Source organism: Bombina bombina, chromosome 3 (genome assembly GCF_027579735.1).
Source record: "Bombina bombina isolate aBomBom1 chromosome 3, aBomBom1.pri, whole genome shotgun sequence".
NCBI lineage: Eukaryota > Metazoa > Chordata > Amphibia > Anura > Bombinatoridae > Bombina > Bombina bombina.
Genome location: NC_069501.1, coordinates 191,999,831 through 192,018,305, shown reverse-complemented (window position 1 = coordinate 192,018,305; position 18,475 = coordinate 191,999,831). Strand labels below are relative to the sequence as shown.

General features: G+C 41.1%; 2 protein-coding genes across 2 annotated transcripts in view; one reads left to right on the top strand and one right to left on the bottom strand.

The window, feature by feature from the left end:
* FILIP1L (filamin A interacting protein 1 like) overlaps window positions 1-18,475 on the bottom strand; it is a 639,717-nt gene that overhangs the window by 54,661 nt on the left and 566,581 nt on the right. The window lies entirely within an intron of this gene.
* Window positions 5,125-18,475, top strand: part of CMSS1 (cms1 ribosomal small subunit homolog) — a 770,463-nt gene continuing 757,112 nt past the window's right edge. The window contains exon 1 of the mRNA XM_053706056.1: window positions 5,125-5,249. Within this exon, the coding sequence (XP_053562031.1) occupies window positions 5,219-5,249 (31 nt within the window). The 5' untranslated portion in view covers window positions 5,125-5,218. The remainder of the gene's footprint in view (window positions 5,250-18,475) is intronic.

The window sequence follows — 18,475 nt, the reverse complement described above, 5'->3', positions numbered from 1 at the left end:
TGCAACAATGTTTTTAGCAATGTTTTATATAGATGCAAACACTGGTGCCATATAATCCTAAAGAAGTGCACAGTCCTATCAGCCTATCTATGCTTACTCTTCAACAAAGGATACCAAAAGAACAGACAACATGATAACGGAATTAAGATGTATAAAATTGCATGCTTTCTATATGAATCATGAATTTTGACTGAACATGAAAAGCAAATTTTAAATTGTCATGGTTCAGATAGAGCATGCAATTTTATCAAACTTTTCAATTTATTTATTTTTATCACATTTACTTTGCTTGTTTTCCTTTGTTTAAAATCATACCTAGATAGGCCCAGGAGCAGAAATGCACTACTGGGATCTAGCTGGTGATTGGTCTCTTGAAATTGGCTCACCAGATTTAGCTATTTCTCAGTAGTACAATGCTGCTCTGGAACCTAGTTTAACTATGTATTTAATTGCTTTTCAGGAATAACATATGTGATCTGCAAGCAATATTACAATAACAAAATGCACTTACACATTTATAGCATTTTTATGTCACTTCAATCCCAGGATTATTTTAAAAATAGAATTTGTTTTATTTTATTTTTTCGATCCCTTTCCCTTATGTAATTACTTCCAGTAAGTTAGAGAATTACTGTTTCAGTGACTTCACTCCATAGATCGTATTAGCTTGTTGGCATCTACAGATCAGAAGAAACTGGTACCAAATCATAGTATGGGGGGGGGGGCACAAAACTGAGGTCCTTTTCTCCAGGAGAGGGACAGCCGAGTGCACAAAAACCTCAACATATTTATTTATTTTTCAACTATTGCCCTTAAAGAGCGTTACATGTAAAACCGTTCTTTTTCTAAATCAGTATGACAATTATTTCTTTAATAATTATTGTCACATTTTATTCCTGTTTGACAGACAATTTCCTGAACAATATGCATCTTAATCGTTCACAAGCTACTATTCTGCTTTTGAAGATGTTTTTTTGCACTGCATCTGTGTACTGTTTCAAAGAGGATCACCCAGCTGATAAATTCAGCACGGCTCAAAGCTCTTTACATGAGAACTGTGGAAGTACGCGTTAGAAAGTGTTTCCTCTAACAAAAGTCTTTGCCAGGCCATGTGAAGTACAGCTGGTATGGCTTTGAGGGGTGCGATCCTATGCAACTGGCCGCTGTCCTGTATCTGGTACAGATGGTTCCTCGGGCACTGAGGCGGCAGATGCATATTAGATGAACAAACAGAACTGTGCTTTTGACAAAACCATGAGTCCACCTTAACCTTTTAGCTGCCATTCCACTCCTGTCTCCCAAGGAGTTTAAGAAAATTATTTCTCCTTTTTCAGATTGGTGTAGCAGCAGCAGCACATTGCTATTAGATCATCTCCCAATTAGGGTTTTGTGCAGTGAAAACATTATCCTTATTACTATTTCTCCCTAGAGAAGAGCACATATTATTATGCTTCTCGCTATAGATCACACATGCACTGTAAAGACCTTTTTTATACAGCCTGTTTGTGTGGGTCAGTTCAGATCCCTTCAGTGTGGGAACAAATCTCTTACATACATAGCAACTGGCTTGTGAAAGAAAAACTGAGTTCCCAGTCCTTCCTCTTAATTGTCACTAATCACTGTACAAGAAGCAAATGAAGGCATAGGAAGATATGCATAGAGTCTATGCACAAAGATGTGAAACTTCTGCCACAGTTCTCTTTGCAGCAGAGCCAGGATGCATATTGCTGCAGTTTAGTGACCATCCCTTTCATTTGTCTCTTACAAAATGGAAAAATCAGGAAACCACACAGCTGTGCTTAGAGGAAAGCTGTGTTACAGTTTCCACATAGACAGACCACATATATATCATAATGCTATTTTTATAAGGAGAACACTGCACTGTATGCTTTTGTGTATACTTGCATCGTGGAAGCTTACATGATAGCATAAAAAAAACTGACTTTTCCAAGCCAACCAGTACAATTTTTTTTTTTTATATTGTCCCAGCATTTGCTATAGGACTACAGTACCATAGGTGGAAAAATGCATTAGATGGATCTGAACTTACTAGGCTTTTTAAGATTGCATAGTTTTTTATATATATATTTATTAAGCTGCAGATTTCTGGCGCATTGATTCATTTATTTGCTCTTTAAAACTGGCATTGTGCCATTTTAATTCATTGTTTGCGTGTGTTGTTAAACGCCTCATATAGGCTTAGGATCATGTAAACACATGCAGCTTTTAACCGTCCAATTAAAAGCATTTATAGTTCTACATACTCTGTAATTATGTATTAGAAAATATTGTGCATTGAAGCAACTTCTTGAAATTGTCAAACATCAACATCATTCAGAGAAGGGAGGCATTCTTTTTTTATTGGTAGATTGATGGGTAATTCAAATGTCCTTTTTTTACATGATGACTATTTAATTTTGCCCAGTATCAGTATTAATTTATAATGGTGTTTGTGTTTTTTTATGTCGGTTTTGTATCAATTGTAATTCAATCACTTATTTAGTTAAAAAAAACAACAACTTTAAATTGAATGTAAACTTCGCTATTTCAGTCCATTTTATTGCGGTATGAATGATCGTTTAAAAATGTTTGTTATTTATGTCATATTTTCATTAAGCATATATTTCACAGTTGCATAGTTCTTACCATGCTTAAAGGGATATTCCAGCCAAAATTGGAACCCACATGGGTGCATTTCGGTATTGAACAAAAGCATTTTTGTAATATAAATTTATTAGCAAAAATGCTTCTAAAAAAGATATAGCTATCAAAAGTGTATTTAAGTATGCACCGTGCACCAGCATTTTAAACACAGCACTTGCTCAGAGAGCCTAGGGTGCTTGTACCATCTCGTAATGACTCAATTTGTTAATTACATACATGATACAAGCCCCACTGAAACACTTAGCAGCTGCATTATTTAAAATGTGGGTGCAGTGACAATAGCTAGCTATGCTTCACATGCACGTGCAGAGACAAATGTTAACAATAAAACAGTGATAACTGTTACTAGAAGCATTTTTGCCAATAGATTTATATTGCAAATATGTTTCTATTCAAATATGTAATTAATCTATGTGCTTTTAAATTTTGACCGGAATGTCCCTTTAATATTATTGTATTTAATTTAAATTGTATGAAATGTTTGTATTAAAAAGAAAGGTGCAAACACACTCAGAAACTTAGATATGAAGTTTTGATTTTTTCCATAAAGTAAAGTATGGCTTAAAGGGACAGTCTACCATAGAATTGTTATTGTTTTAAAAGATAGATAATCCCTTTATTACCCATTCCCCAGTTTTGCATAACCAACACAGTTATAATAATATACTTTATATTACCTCTGTGATTACCTTGTATCTAAGGTCCCCTGATCACATGACTGTGACTGTTTATTATCTATTGTCTTAAATTTATCATTGTTTTGTGCTAAATCTTAAATGACTTTCTGTGCCTGAACACAGTGTTATCTATATGGCCCACATGTACTTTCTGTTTCTTTGTGTTGAAAAGAGATTTAAAAAGGATGTGATAAGAGGCAGCCCTCAAAGGCTTAGAAATTAGCATATGAGTCTGCCTATGTTTAGTTTAAACTAAGAATACCAAGAGAAAAAAGCAAATTTGAAGATAAAAGTAAATTGGAAAGTTGATTAAAATTAAAAGTCCTATCTGAATAATGAAAGTTTTTAATTTATACTAGACTGTCCCTTTAAAGTGAGGGTAAATTAACATAAACTACAATTCAATTCTAATCCAAAAGCCATTCTAGCCATTTGGCAGTATGACTAGATTTCCTATTGGTTTAGAGGTAAAAATGTCACCTCAATAAAAACACATAGCTGGAGGGAGCTAAAGAAATATAATAACGGAGCTAAAGTATTGCTTTAGCACATCTGAAGTATAAAAAATGATGAATGAAGGTACGTATCAAAAATATATATAGAATCTAGATTAGGATTGTAGTTTGTTTAATTTACCATCCCTTTTAAACCATGCTCCAGAATCTCCATAGTCATAAGCAATAGCTAATTCTCTGTATGTAAAACATGGGACAGTAATGCATTGAAGGCCCCAGCAATCTATACAGAGATATGTCTCAATATCCCTTTGCTTTCCATATGCACCTATTTAAATGATAAACATGCTAATGCATGTTAATTGTCTAATGCATTGTTACAGTTTATATTCCCAAATAAATGCACAAGCACAAAACTTTCCTTTACAGCATGTTAAGCAATAAAGTTCCCAATCTCTGATGTTCTACAGTACTTTGGACTGTGTCCAGGGACACCGTTGCCGTCAGTCGTGTTGGAAAGTGTCTGTAAATTAAACCGTTTCTCTTTTTGCAGCACACACATTAAAACTTCTGCACTGTAAGCTGTTTTAGTGAAAAACATATTTCCTGCAGAACTGTATTCATTTATGAAAATTAGCAGAGGCTACAGAACTTTATTTTTTTTTTTTTAAATGCTAAACAATGACAGCCCTAGAAGCATCCATTACAGGCACTTACCTTAGTGTGAACTCCTTCAGATCTCCAGTGCAGAAGGTGCTCTCCCATAGAGGGACTGAGCTGTCCTAGAGACCGAGTTCTCCCAGGCATGAGAGATGTGAGCATTCCAGCAGTAACAGCAAACAATGAAAGATAGCCTCTCCGCTTGTCCCAAGCCTATACAGCATTACGTCATTGCACTGCCATATAAGGAACTCTGTTGTACAGGCACGCTTGTGTCTGACTAGTGTACTTTAATGATAGCCAGGACTTTGAAAGTTTATTAATGTGTTCTGGCTCCAGCTGAAGTTCAAGACTGTGTGAAATATTTCATTTGTCTACACAGTTCAGGGCTGAACAAGTATGTGCGGAAGGCTTGTGTTACAGCAGCTCCTCCTTATTATTGATTACAAAAAAAACTAATTGAGAGACGCTAACTGAGCATTTTCATATCATTTTGTAGCATAGAATAAGGAGAAAAGTTTATGCACAAATGAGTCTGATTTTTCAGGTAGCAGAAAAATTAGCATCTTCTGCACAAGGATGTGAATTTTAAAACGCTTTGACTTTCTCTTTCTATGGAGGGGGCTCCCAGGGGGATTGTATTTTATTTCCTGATGATGTAACTACAAAACAATCCTCTCTGAGTGATGATGGGAAGGCCAGATGAAACCGATTTCTCTTTTGTTTCAGCACAACGTTTACATTTTTTAATAAACTTTTAATATGTGGATGAACCATATACGTAAGTGTACAGGTAATGTTTTGCATATTTATTTTCTTCCTGATGTTCTAGAAAGTTTTTTTTTTTTCCTTTTAATTAAAAATTGCATTTGGAGTTTTTTTTTCTTGTTTGTGATACTCTTCAGCCTGTCTTATAAAATAAATAATTTCCTACATGGTTTTGCTGTCCTCTCTGGGTTATAAAAGTTTAATCCCTAAAAGGTTTCTGCTATCCATTCTGGTAGCTAAAAGGTTAATCTCCTAGACATTTGTGCAGCCTTCCCCAGCTGCAAAAAAAGTTATTGCCTGTTAACTCCTGCTACTTAAAGGATAATCACCACAGTTGATAAGATGAATTGGTTAATGTATCTATGCAAAGCTCTAAAAAAAATGTGCTACTGCTTTTTTGTAGGGTTCTCAGAAGGCCAATTTTCAAGCTCATATATGCACCATTAATGATATGGGACCACTAGATAAGTTACTGATTAAAGCGACATACACGTTCTTCTGTACTATTGCTAGTTTTTAACTATTTGTTAAACATACAGTTAAGGCCTATCCCGAGCAGAAATGCACTACTGGGGTCTACATGAACACATCTAGTGAGCAAATGACAAGAAGCATGTGCTCTCAATAATGCATTGCTGTCCATGAATCTACCTAAGTATGCTTTTCAACAAAGAATGCAAAGGAAACTAAAATCAATTGGATAATAGACTCCATGCTATAAATTAAATATGAGCTTAATTTTAACTACTATGTCCCTTTTAAAATGTACTTTATTTAAAATAAATTGTACATAACAAAAGAGCAGTCATTTTCACTTCGGATTTCAGTTCTTAATCTGATAGTCATGTGGTTGTCTTTTTGGCTACCGTTTTAAAGGGGCATTAAACCATCTGAAACTTGTTACTTTGCCAAGTCCTTTATAACTGCCTCACACTGGCCATAGCAGCGGAGATTCCGTAAAAAGAATAGGCTTTTTAGGATAGTAAACCCCTTATAAGTTTTCCAATCACATCAGCAGAATCTGACTGTTATAGGAACATATTAACTTGTTTGCTTGATTTGTTTTCCACTAGCCAATCTCCCCCAACCACTCTCCTTATAGTGGAACAAGTGAGCATGCTCACGAAACATGTCTGCAAGACTAACTGACACACCTGTGTTGTTTTTACCTGTGAGCCTGTTGGGCCTGTGAGCCCTCTCATGTTTTTATGCTGTGCCGAATAAACTGAAGAATTTTACCTTTTGGAATTGACTGTCTCTGTGGTGCGCCCTATTCCTGGATTTTTCTGTATTTATTTGATAAGTTGGCAGACTTATCTTGGGGCTGCATAGCGGAGCTTTCGTGGTTAGTAAAGCATTCCCACTCTCCATTGAGCCTTCAGGAGGATTGGAGTCTCAACCCTTAGATGCTACCTAGTTTGGAGCGGTGAGCTGTGCGCTTTACACACAGACCTCTGCTGTGTTGTTTGCACTCTCCTTATAGGCTTGCCACTGCCGGACAGATAGCTCAGCATTCTAAGGCACTGTGACTGAGCTCTGTAGCAACCCAAGGGTTGCAGGTTCGATCCCCGGCGAGGTCCACTCAGCCTTTCATCCTTCTGAGGTCGATAAAATTAGCAGCGCCTTGAGACCCTTACGGGTGATTAGCCGTGCTTTACAAGTACCCAATACAATACAATACATTGTGTTAAAATCTCCATAATTTGTCTTCACCGTAATTAATTGGATACCAGCCTGCAAATGAGGAACAGATATGACAAGTTAGGCTTGTGATGCCTGCTATTTGCTCTTTCAGTTTTCAGGACAGGGAAACCCACAGTTTTTTGTATGCATACATTTTTAAAAGGGGTGCAAAATAAATAATACAAGTATATTGCAAAGTAGTTTTACTTTGCCTGATTTAACCATTTTATGCTACAATTTAATAATGTTTAGGTGCTGAGCCATTTTCACACCCTGTGCTAGAGTTTTCATCTTAATATGAGGAGAGTCTACGGCTTCATTCCATACTTGTGGGAATACAGAACCTGGCCACCAGGAGGAGGCAAAGACACCCCAGCCAAAGGCTTACATACCTCCCCACTCCCCTCATCCCCCAGTCATTCTTTGCCTTTCGTCACAGGAGGATGGCAGAGAAATGTCGGAAGATTCGGAGTAGTCACTTATGGAGGGCCCCAAGGCAGAACATGCAGTGATCTGAGATGTCATCGCAGAAAATGCATCATGTCTGCAGAAAGAACAGGGCACATGCAGGAACTGTATGCACTTTAACTTTGCAGCACTGCTCCACATTAGACTGTTCTCTTCAAACAGAGCTGTAATCTGGCTGCACTGTGTAAGTGCATTCAGAGTAAAGTGCTGTTTGAAGTGAGCAGTCCATTGATTGTTGACTGGCTCTCAGATTTTTTCAAACCTGCCCCTTAGGCTTTCCCAGTCTGTAAGACATTCGTATGAGCAATGCACCTTTTTTCTGACTACATTTCTATGCTTGACCAAGAGAAAAGGAAACAAGTTTTTTTACATTTTTTTTGTCTGCAGCTAATTTGCAATGCAATGCAACTACTGCACTATAGTATAACATTTTAAAAATTGCTTTCTTCTCCAGTTAACCAACACATTGCAATTGAACTGGTGCTTAATGTAACTGCCTAATTTAAAATTGAATTTTATTTAAAAATGACCTGCAGAAATTTTTTTACTAAAAAACTCTCATCGCAGAAAGTGAAAAAAAGTTCTGCCTCTGGGATGGAGGGCAGTACTCTCTCGGTATGGGACTGGAGTTTTAAGTAGTCTTTCTCTTGTTAAGTGTGTTCAGTACACGGGTCATCCATTACTTATGGGATATATTCTCCTTCCCAACAGGAAGTTGCAAGAGGATCACCCAAGCAGAGCTGCCATATAGCTCCTCCCCTCACATGTCATACCCAGTCATTCTCTTGCAACCCTCAACAAAGAAGGAGGTCGCGAGAGGAGCTGGAGTTTTTACTTAACTATTCTTCAATCAAAAGTTTGTTATTTTAAATGGCACCGGAGTGTGTTGTTTTTCTATCTCAGGCAGTATTTGGAAGAAGAAACTGCGTTTTTTATCTATGATCTTAGCAGGCGTAACTAAGATCCACTGGCTGTTCTCGACATTCTGAGGAGTGGGGTAACTTCAGACTGGGAATAGCATGCGGGGTCCTCCGCAAATGAGGTATGTGCGGTACTTTATTTTCTGGGAATGGAATTGACTAAGAAAATACTGCTGTTACCGTATGATGTAAGTACAGCCTTAATGCAGTAGTAGCAACTGGTATCAGGCTGATAAATGTATGCGCAGTCGAGTTATATTCTAGGGACTAGAATTTGACTGAGAAAATACTGTTAACACTGAAATAATACTTAAGCCTTCTCTGCAGTGGTAGCGACTGGTAGCAGGCTTAGTGATAGCTTTGCATGACATTGAAAAATGTTGTTTTTTAATAAAACGTTTACTGGCATGTTATTCGTTTTTTGTGAGGTACTTTGGTGATAAATCGCTTTGGGCATGATTTTTTTCCACATGGCTAACATATTTTTCTGCATGGAAACCGTTATATCAGGGCTCCCACTGTTGTGATTGAAGTGGGAGGGCCCTTGTTTTAGCGCCTTGTTGCGCAGTTAAAATTATTGCACAGTCTTTCTGCTTCTTCCTCCTTGATCCAGGACGTCTCTAGAGAGCTCAGGGGTCTGCAAATTTCATTTGTGAGGGAGGTAATCAGTCACAGCAGATCTGTGACAGTGTGCTGACTGTGATTAAAAGCGTTAAATCTTAATTGATATGTTTTATCCGTTTTGGGTATCGAGGGGTTAATCATCCTTTTGCTAATAGGTGCAATCCTCCGCTAATAGTACACTTCTTGTTAAGAATTGTTTAATTATATCTGTATTTTTGAAGCGCTGCAGCGTTTTTTTATATTGCTTGTAAAACTTATTGAAAGTGATTTCCAAGCTTGTTATTTTCATTGCTAAGTCTGTTTTAAACATGTCTGATTCAGAGGAAACTGTTTGTTCATCATGTTCAAAAGCCAATGTGGAGCCCAATAGAACGATGTGTACCAATTGTATTGATATTGCTTTGAATAAAAGTCAATCTGTACCGATAAAGAAGCTATCACCAGACAACGAGGGGGAAGTTATGCCGCCTAACTCTCCTCACGTGTCAGTACCTGCGTCTCCCGCTCGGGAGATGCGTAGGATTGAGACACCTAGTACATCTAGGCCCTTACAAATCACTTTACATGATATGGCTAATGTTATGAAAGAAGTTTTATATAATATGCCCGAATTAAGGGGCAAACGCGATAGCTCTGGGTTAAGGACAGAGCGCGCTGATGACACGAGAGCCATGTCTGATACTGCGTCACAACTTGCAGAACATGAGGACGGTGAGCTTCATTCTGTCGGTGACGGTTCTGATTCGGGGAGAACGGATTCAGAAATTTCAAATTTTAAATTTAAGTTTGAGAACCTCCGTGTGTTACTAGGGGAGGTATTAGCGGCTCTGAATGATTGCGACACGGTGGCAATTCCAGAGAAATTGTGTAGGTTGGATAGATACTATGCGGTACCGGTGTGTACTGACGTTTTTCCTATACCAAAAAGACTTACAGAAATTATCAGTAAGGAGTGGGATAGACCCGGTGTGCCTTTTTCCCCTCCCCCGATATTTAGAAAAATGTTCCCTATAGACGCCACCACACGAGACTTATGGCAGACGGTCCCTAAGGTGGAGGGAGCAGTTTCTACGTTAGCCAAGCGTACCACTATCCCGGTGGAGGATAGCTGTGCTTTCTCAGATCCAATGGATAAAAAATTAGAGGGTTATCTTAAGAAAATGTTTGTTCAACAGGGTTTTATATTGCAGCCTCTTGCATGCATTGCGCCTGTCACGGCTGCAGCGGCATTCTGGTTTGAGTCTCTGGAAGAGGCGATTCGCACAGAGCCGTTGGATGAGGCCTTGAGCAAAGTTAGAACCCTTAAGCAAGCTAATGCGTTTGTTTCAGATGCCGTAGTACATCTAACCAAACTTACGGCTAAAAATTCCGGATTCGCCATACAGGCGCGCAGAGCGCTCTGGCTTAAATCCTGGTCAGCGGATGTAACTTCCAAGTCTAAACTACTTAACATTCCTTTCAAAGGGCAGACCTTATTCGGGCCCGGCTTGAAGGAAATTATTGCTGACATTACGGGAGGTAAGGGCCACGCCCTTCCTCAGGACAGGGCCAAACCAAAGGCCAAACAGTCTAATTTTCGTGCCTTTCGTAATTTCAAGGCAGGAGCAGCGTCGACTTCCTCCGCTCCAAAACAGGAAGGAACTACTGCTCGTTACAGACAAGGTTGGAAAGGCAACCAGTCATGGAACAAGGGCAAGCAGGCCAGAAAGCCTACTCCCGCCCCTAAGACAGCATGAAGTCAGGGCCCCCTATCCAGAGACGGATTTAGTGGGGGGCAGACTTTCTCTCTTAGCCCAGGCTTGGGCAAGAGATGTGCAGGATCCCTGGACGTTAAAGATTATATCTCAGGGATACCTTCTGGATTTCAAATCCTCTCCTCCACAAGGGAGGTTCCATCTTTCGAGGTTATCGACAAACCTAGTAAAGAGAGAGGCATTTCTACAATGTGTACAAGACCTCTTAATCATGGGGGTGATCCACTCAGTTCCGCGATCGGAACAGGGACAAGGATTTTACTCAAATCTATTTGTGGTTCCCAAAAAAGAGGGAACCTTCAGACCAATCTTGGACTTAAAGATCTTAAACAAATTCCTAAGGGTACCATCGTTCAAGATGGAAACCATTCGAACCATCCTACCCATGATCCAAGAGGGTCAATATATGACCACGGTGGACTTAAAGGATGCTTACCTTCATATACCGATTCACAAAGATCATTATCGGTACCTGAGGTTTGCCTTTCTAGACAGGCATTACCAATTTGTGGCTCTTCCCTTCGGGTTAGCCACGGCCCCGAGAATTTTTACGAAGGTTCTGGGCTCACTTCTGGCGGTACTAAGACCACGAGGCATAGCGGTGGCTCCGTACCTAGACGACATTCTGATACAAGCGTCAAGTTTTCAGAATGCAAAGTCTCATACAGAGATAGTTCTAGCATTTCTGAGGTTGCATGGGTGGAAAGTGAACGTGGAAAAGAGTTCTCTGTTACCACTCACACGGGTTCCTTTTCTAGGGACTCATAGATTCTGTAGAGATGAAGATTTACCTGACGGAGTCCAGGTTATCAAATATTCTCAATGCTTGCCGTGTCCTTCAATCCATTCCAAGCCCATCGGTAGCTCAGTGCATGGAGGTAATCGGCTTAATGGTAGCGGCAATGGACATAGTGCCATTTGCGCGCCTGCATCTCAGACCGCTGCAACTATGCATGCTCAGTCAATGGAACGGGGATTACTCAGATCTGTCCCCTTTGCTAAATCTGGACCAGGAGACCAGAGATTCGCTTCTCTGGTGGTTGTCACCGGTTCATCTGTCCAAAGGAATGAACTTTCGCAGGCCAGATTGGACGATTGTAACAACGGATGCCAGCCTTCTAGGCTGGGGAGCAGTCTGGAATTCCCTGAAGGCTCAGGGATCGTGGACTCAGGAGGAGAAACTCCTCCCAATAAACATTCTAGAATTAAGAGCAATATTCAATGCTCTTCTGGCTTGGCCTCAAAGCTGAGGTTCATCAGATTTCAGTCGGACAATATCACGACTGTGGCTTACATCAATCATCAAGGGGGAACCAGGAGTTCCCTAGCGATGTTGGAAGTCTCGAAGATAATTCGCTGGGCAGAGTCTCACTCTTGCCACCTGTCAGCGATTCACATCCCAGGCGTAGAGAACTGGGAGGCGGATTTCCTAAGTCGCCAGACTTTTCATCCGGGAGAGTGGGAACTTCACCGGGAGGTATTTGCTCAACTGATTCGTTGTTGGGGCAAACCGGATCTGGATCTCATGGCATCTCGCCAGAACGCGAAGCTTCCTTGTTACGGATCCAGGTCCGTTGCTACCTTGGCTGATTGCCAGGATAAAACAGGAGAGGGCATCGGTAATTCTGATAGCGCCTGCGTGGCCACGCAGGACCTGGTATGCAGACCTAGTGGACATGTCGTCCTGTCCACCATGGTCTCTTCCTCTGAGGCAGGACCTTCTAATTCAGGGTCCTTTCAACCATCCAAACCTAATTTCTCTGAGGCTGACTGCCTTGAAATTAAACGCTTGACAGATTTCTGCTCTGTCTATTCTTTTACACAAACGTCTGGCAGAGCATCCAGACGTCCAGGCCTTTTGTCAGGCTTTGGCTAGAATTAAACCTGTGTTTAAAGCTGTTGCTCCTCCGTGGAGTTTAAACTTGGTTCTTAAAGTTCTTCAAGGTGTTCCGTTTGAACCCCTTCATTCCATTGATATTAAGCTTTTATCTTGGAAAGTTTTGTTTTTGATGGCTATTTCCTCGGCTCGAAGAGTCTCTGAGTTATCTGCCTTACATTGTGATTCTCCTTATCTGATCTTTCATTCAGACAAGGTAGTTCTGCGTACTTAACCTGGGTTTTTACCTAAGGTTGTTTCTAACAGGAATATCAATCAAGAGATTGTTGTTCCATCGTTATGTCCTAATCCTTCTTCAAAGAAGGAACGTCTTTTGCATAATCTAGACGTGGTCCGTGCTCTGAAGTTCTACTTACAGGCAACTAAAGATTTTAGACAAACTTCTTCTCTGTTTGTCGTTTACTCTGGACAGAGGAGAGGTCAAAAGGCTTTGGCTACCTCTCTCTCTTTTTGGCTTCGTAGCATAATACAGCAGCCTCCTGAAAGAATTACAGCTCATTCCACTAGAGCTGTGGCTTCCACCTGGGCCTTTAAGAATGAGGCTTCTGTTGAACAGATTTGCAAGGCTGCAACTTGGTCTTCACTTCATACTTTTTCCAAATTTTACAAATTTGACACTTTCGCTTCTTCGGAGGCTGGTTTTGGGAGACAGGTTCTACAGGCAGTGGTTCCTTCTGTTTAATGTTCCTGCCTTGTCCCTCCCATCATCCGTGTACTTAGCTTTGGTATTGGTATCCCATAAGTAATGGATGACCCGTGGACTGAACACACTTAACAAGAGAAAACATAATTTATGCTTACCTGATAAATTTATTTCTCTTGTAGTGTGTTCAGTCCACGGCCCGCCCTGTCTTTTTTTGAGGCAGGTTCTAAATTTTAAAATTATAACTCCAGTCACCACTGCACCTTATAGTTTCTCCTTTCTCGTCTTGTTTCGGTCGAATGACTGGATATGACATGTGAGGGGAGGAGCTATATGGCAGCTCTGCTTGGGTGATCCTCTTGCAACTTCCTGTTGGGAAGGAGAATATATCCCATAAGTAATGGATGACCCGTGGACTGAACACACTACAAGAGAAATAAATTTATCAGGTAAGCATAAATTATGTTTTTCAGCCTCTCAGTGAGAGCATTGACGAATGTTTGGGTCTGGAGATGCAGGGAGAGTCTTTCTGCAAAACCATCCAGACTCATATTAACAGCTCCTAAGCAATCAGTGTTGACAAGTTTCACTGCATGCTTCTATCACTCAAGTCCATGTCAGGTGCGATGCTACAAGACTGTCAAACTTGAGAGGCTGTGTGTCTGTTCCACGGCAGAGATTCCGGTAAGATCGTTTCATTTTATCTCATATGATAATGTTAAGACAGGATCACAGTGTGACTCCTTTATCTGTATGGAATCAAGGGTTAATATCTCCGGAAGGAGGTTATTGAACAGAGGGGATTTATACATAACTTACTTTATTATGTTTTATGCTGCGATATGTGTGAGATGAGGCTCAGGCAGATGTTGAGCATTTAGGTTTTACTTTTGTTTTTGAGATAACTGTGTGGCCTGTTATTTTTGGCGCGTTTCTCTCCTGGAGCAGGGGCGGTCCTGCATGGCACTCCATGTGATCGGGTGTGGTCTCATTGACTTCCTTTTTCCTCACCGTGCAGCTTACAGGAGAAGAAGCGGTTTCTCTGTGGGGCCTGGGTCATAGGAGGTGGTGAATGCCCCGGCCATTGGGGATATAAAGGTGCCATTTATCTTGTTCTATTGTCCATCTTAAAAGCACAAGCTATGGAGGACTCTGATGCGTTAGAGGGTACTCCCTCTTTTCCTAAATCTAATACCTGTTTTTATTGTGAGGAGGCTACGGTATACCGTCTGCTTAATTATGTTCCACATGCCTCGATAAGGTAGTTATATCTAAAAAGACAAAGATGTTTTGTACCACTGAGCCGTCCACACATGCAGACTCCCATTGCACTGCTAATCCTCCTTCGGGAGGGGCCCTCTTACCCCCAGACTTTTCTGAACAGTTACACACGGCAGTGTCTGCGGCCTTCAGTGCTTTACCTTGCCCTGCTAAGTGCAAGCGAAAGGTCAAATATTGCTATCCTTCCCAGGGGTCATCTAGCAATTTGTTGGATTTATCTGATACTAGAGTATCCGCTGATGAAGACGCCTCTGATAGTTCAGAGGAGGCTCTTTCTTGGTCGAAATCTGCTGCCTCTAAACCTTCGGCTGCGGAGGAACCAGACTTTAGATTTAGGATTGAGCACTTACGCTTTCTGTTAAAGGAAGTGTTGGCTACGTTAGAGGTTCCGGAACCTAAATTACCCGAGGAACCTTCTATTCCTAAACTTGACAAGCTTTATGAGGACAGGCTGGTGCCACAGACTTTCCCGGTTCCCGTAAAGATGGCAAATATTATTAAGAATGAATGGGAGAGACTTGGATCTTCTTTTTCCCCTTCTTCTTTTAAGAAATTGTTCCCCGTTCCAGACTCTGAATTAGAGTTGTGGGGGTCTGTCCCTAAGGTGGATGGAGCTATCTCCACGCTTGCTAAGCACACCACTATCCAGCTTGAGGATAGTTCGTTGTTTAAAGAGTCCATGGATAAGAAGCTAGAAACTCTATTAAGAAAAATGTTTCGGCACACGGGGTACTTCTTTTAGTCTGCAGCGGCGGTTGCTGCGGTAGCTGGAGCCGCTACCTATTGGTGCGACTCTCTTTAGGAGATGATCGAGGTGGAAACTCCCCTTGACGAGATCCAGGAAAGAATTAAGGCCTTGAGGGTAGCTATTTCTTTCAGCTGTGATGCAAACATGCAGATCATTCGCCTGAATGCCAAAACATCAGGTTTTTCTGTTCTAGCCCATAGGGCTCTCTGGCTGAAGTCTTGGTCTGCGAACATGACTTCAAAATCTAGATTGCTTTCTCTTCCATTTAAGGGGAAGATTCTTTTTGGTCCAGGCCTGGGCTCTATCATATCCACGGTCACTGGGGGCAAGGGTGCCTTTCTACTGCATGATAAGAAAAATAAACCTAAAGGACAAGGTCCTAATTTTCATCCTTTTCGCTCGGATAAATCCCAACGCCAGCCGCCCCCGCGAACCCTGATCAGTTTAAGGGAACTTGGAAACCATCTCAATCTTCAAATAAATCCAATCAGAACAGGAAGCCCGCCGAAACAAAGTCATCGTGAAGGGGCGGCCCCCGATCCGGCGTTGGTCGTGTTGGGGCAGACTCTCTCTTTGTGGAGGCTTGGTTGAGGGACGTGCAAGACCCTAGGGTTCTAGAGGTTATCGCTCAGGGTTACAGGATAGGTTTCAAATCTTATCAACCTAGGGGAAGATTCCTCTTGTCAAACCTGTCTTCAAGACCAGAAAAACGAGAAGCTTTTCTAGGGTGCATGAGGGATCTCTCCTCCCTGGGAGTAATTGTGCCAGTACCTCTATCAGAGAGAGGTCTAGGGTACTACTCAAACCTTTTTGTGGTCCCAAAGAAGGAGGGTACGTTTTGCCCCATTCTAGACCTAAAGTGCCTAAACAAAATTCTGTCGGTCCCATCGTTCAAGATGGAAACGATAAAGTCTATTCTGCCCTTGGTTCAAGAGGGACAGTTCATGACTACGATAGACTTGAAGGATGCTTACCTACATGTGCCAATACACAAGGATCACTTCAAGTTCTTAAGAAGAGTCTTTACGAATTATCTGGGGACTCTGCTCGCGGTGGCGAGGTCCAGAGGTATTGCAGTAGCGCCATACTTGGACGACATCCTGGTCCAGGCTCCGTCTTGCCGGCTAGCAGAAGACTATTCAAGAGCTCTTCTTCAATCTCATGGATGGAAGATAAAGTTAGGAAAGAGTTCTCTGGTTCCAAGTACCAGGGTGCAAATCCTGTGTATGATAATAGATTCCATATCAATGAGGCTATTCCTTACAGACCAGAGACGTTTCAAAATTATTTCCAATTAGACAGACTTCGGCATTGTTTGTTTTCTATTCTGGGAAGCGCACAGGGCAGAAGGCTTCTTCCTCCTTACATACTTTGACGTTTTTGCTTTGGCTGAATCCGCTTTTGGAAGAAAGGTTTTGCAGGCTGTGGTGCCCTCAGAATAGGGTCCGCCTCTCTTTTACCCTACTGTTTTTTCATTCAGTGTCCTCTAGAGCTTGGGTAAATGTTTCCCACAAGTAAGGAATGAAGCAGTGGACTCTCCTTATATTCTAAATTATGCTTACCTGATCATTTCCTTTCCATCTGAGAGTCCACGGCCCCCGCCCATTTTCTCCGATGGGTGGACCAATTTTTTTTTTCTTCTGGCACCATTTATACCCTGATATTTCTCCTACTGTTCCTTGTTCCCTCGGCAGAATGACTGGGTCTTTGCCTCCTCCTGGTGGCCAGGTTCTGTATTCCCACAAGTAAGGAATGAAGCCATAGACTCTCCTCATACAGATGGAAAGGAAATTATCAGGTAAGCATAATTTGTTTTTGTTTTTTAGTCATTTGTCAGTCATTGTATTTACACACAAATGATCTTTTTTTTTTCTGTAAGATACCCAAAAAATTATACTTCATTTCTTTTACAAGATACGATGAGTCCACGGATTTCATCCTTGTGGGATATCGCCTCCTGGTCAGCAGGAGGAGGCAAAGAGCACCACAGCAGATATATATATATATATATATATATATATATATATCTCCTCCCTTCCCTCCCACTCCAGTCATTCTCTTTGCCTGTGTTAGTGATGGTAAGAGGTAAAGTGAGGTGTTAGTTTAGATTCTTCAATCAAGAGTTTATTATTTTTAAAATGGTTCCAAAGTGTGCTATTTTACTATAGGGTGTAGCCATATTCATTGTCAGCCTCTAGAGTAGAGCTACAGGTGGCTTTAAGGCAATGGGAACTGGTGGGGTTTTAGCCTCACTGCGCCTCCCATACTTGTGCTGCCCTTTTGGATTATGGTCTTAGCATCTAGTAACTAAGGCCCTTCTGTGTCCACAGAGCTGCTGGAGGGAAGACGACCTTCTGATCCTGTGATAAGTTTAATGCTGTTCCTCAGCATTGAGGTAAGTGCAGTCTTTATTTTCTAAGTACCAAACTCTCAGATATGGCTGTACGTTGTTTTGCTCTGCTGGGGACAGATTGTGTGCTCTTACAGGGCTTTTTGTCTGCAGCGTGTGGGTTCTCTTAAGTTTATGTAGCACCCACAAGGTTACTTTCCCTAAGGCTGCGTGTTTCTTTAAAAGGATGTGATTGAAAGTGACACGCATATACCTGCAGTTATTTGGGGAATGTTACTTAGGGTTTTTTTTGGCTGACGCTGGGGAAGGTAGTGTGTTCTGTTTATTGCCGGAGTCTCCGGTTTACATTGTGGGGCTATTTACAGTGTTCCTGTTGCAGAGACGTTGTGACCGCGTGGGCTTTATTTATATTTCTTTTACAAGATATGACAAGTCCACGGATGTCATCCTTACTTATGGGATTACTCCTCCTGTTTAACAGGAAGTGGCAAAGAGCACCACAGCAGAGCTGTATATATAGCTCCTCCCTTCCCTCCCACCCCAGTCATTCTCTTTGCCTGTGTTAGTGATAGGAAGAGGTAAAGTGAGGTGTTAGTTTAGATTCTTCAATCAAGAAGTTTTTTTGTTTTAAAATGGTGCCAGTGAGTACTATTTTTCTCAGGGAGAAATAGTCAGTCAATAACTTCCCAAGAGGAGTGGAGACATTTTATTTTCTGCCCTGATTGTTGATGATCTTAGCAAAACATTCTCTAAGATTCTGCTGGTTCCCACAGAGCGAGCGGTTGAAGGTAGTGTAAAGAAACATCTTCAGTGTGGAGAACCGTGTCATGCTACAAGCAGCATTGAGGTATGTTCAGTCATTTGTTTCTGGAGAGACTTGATA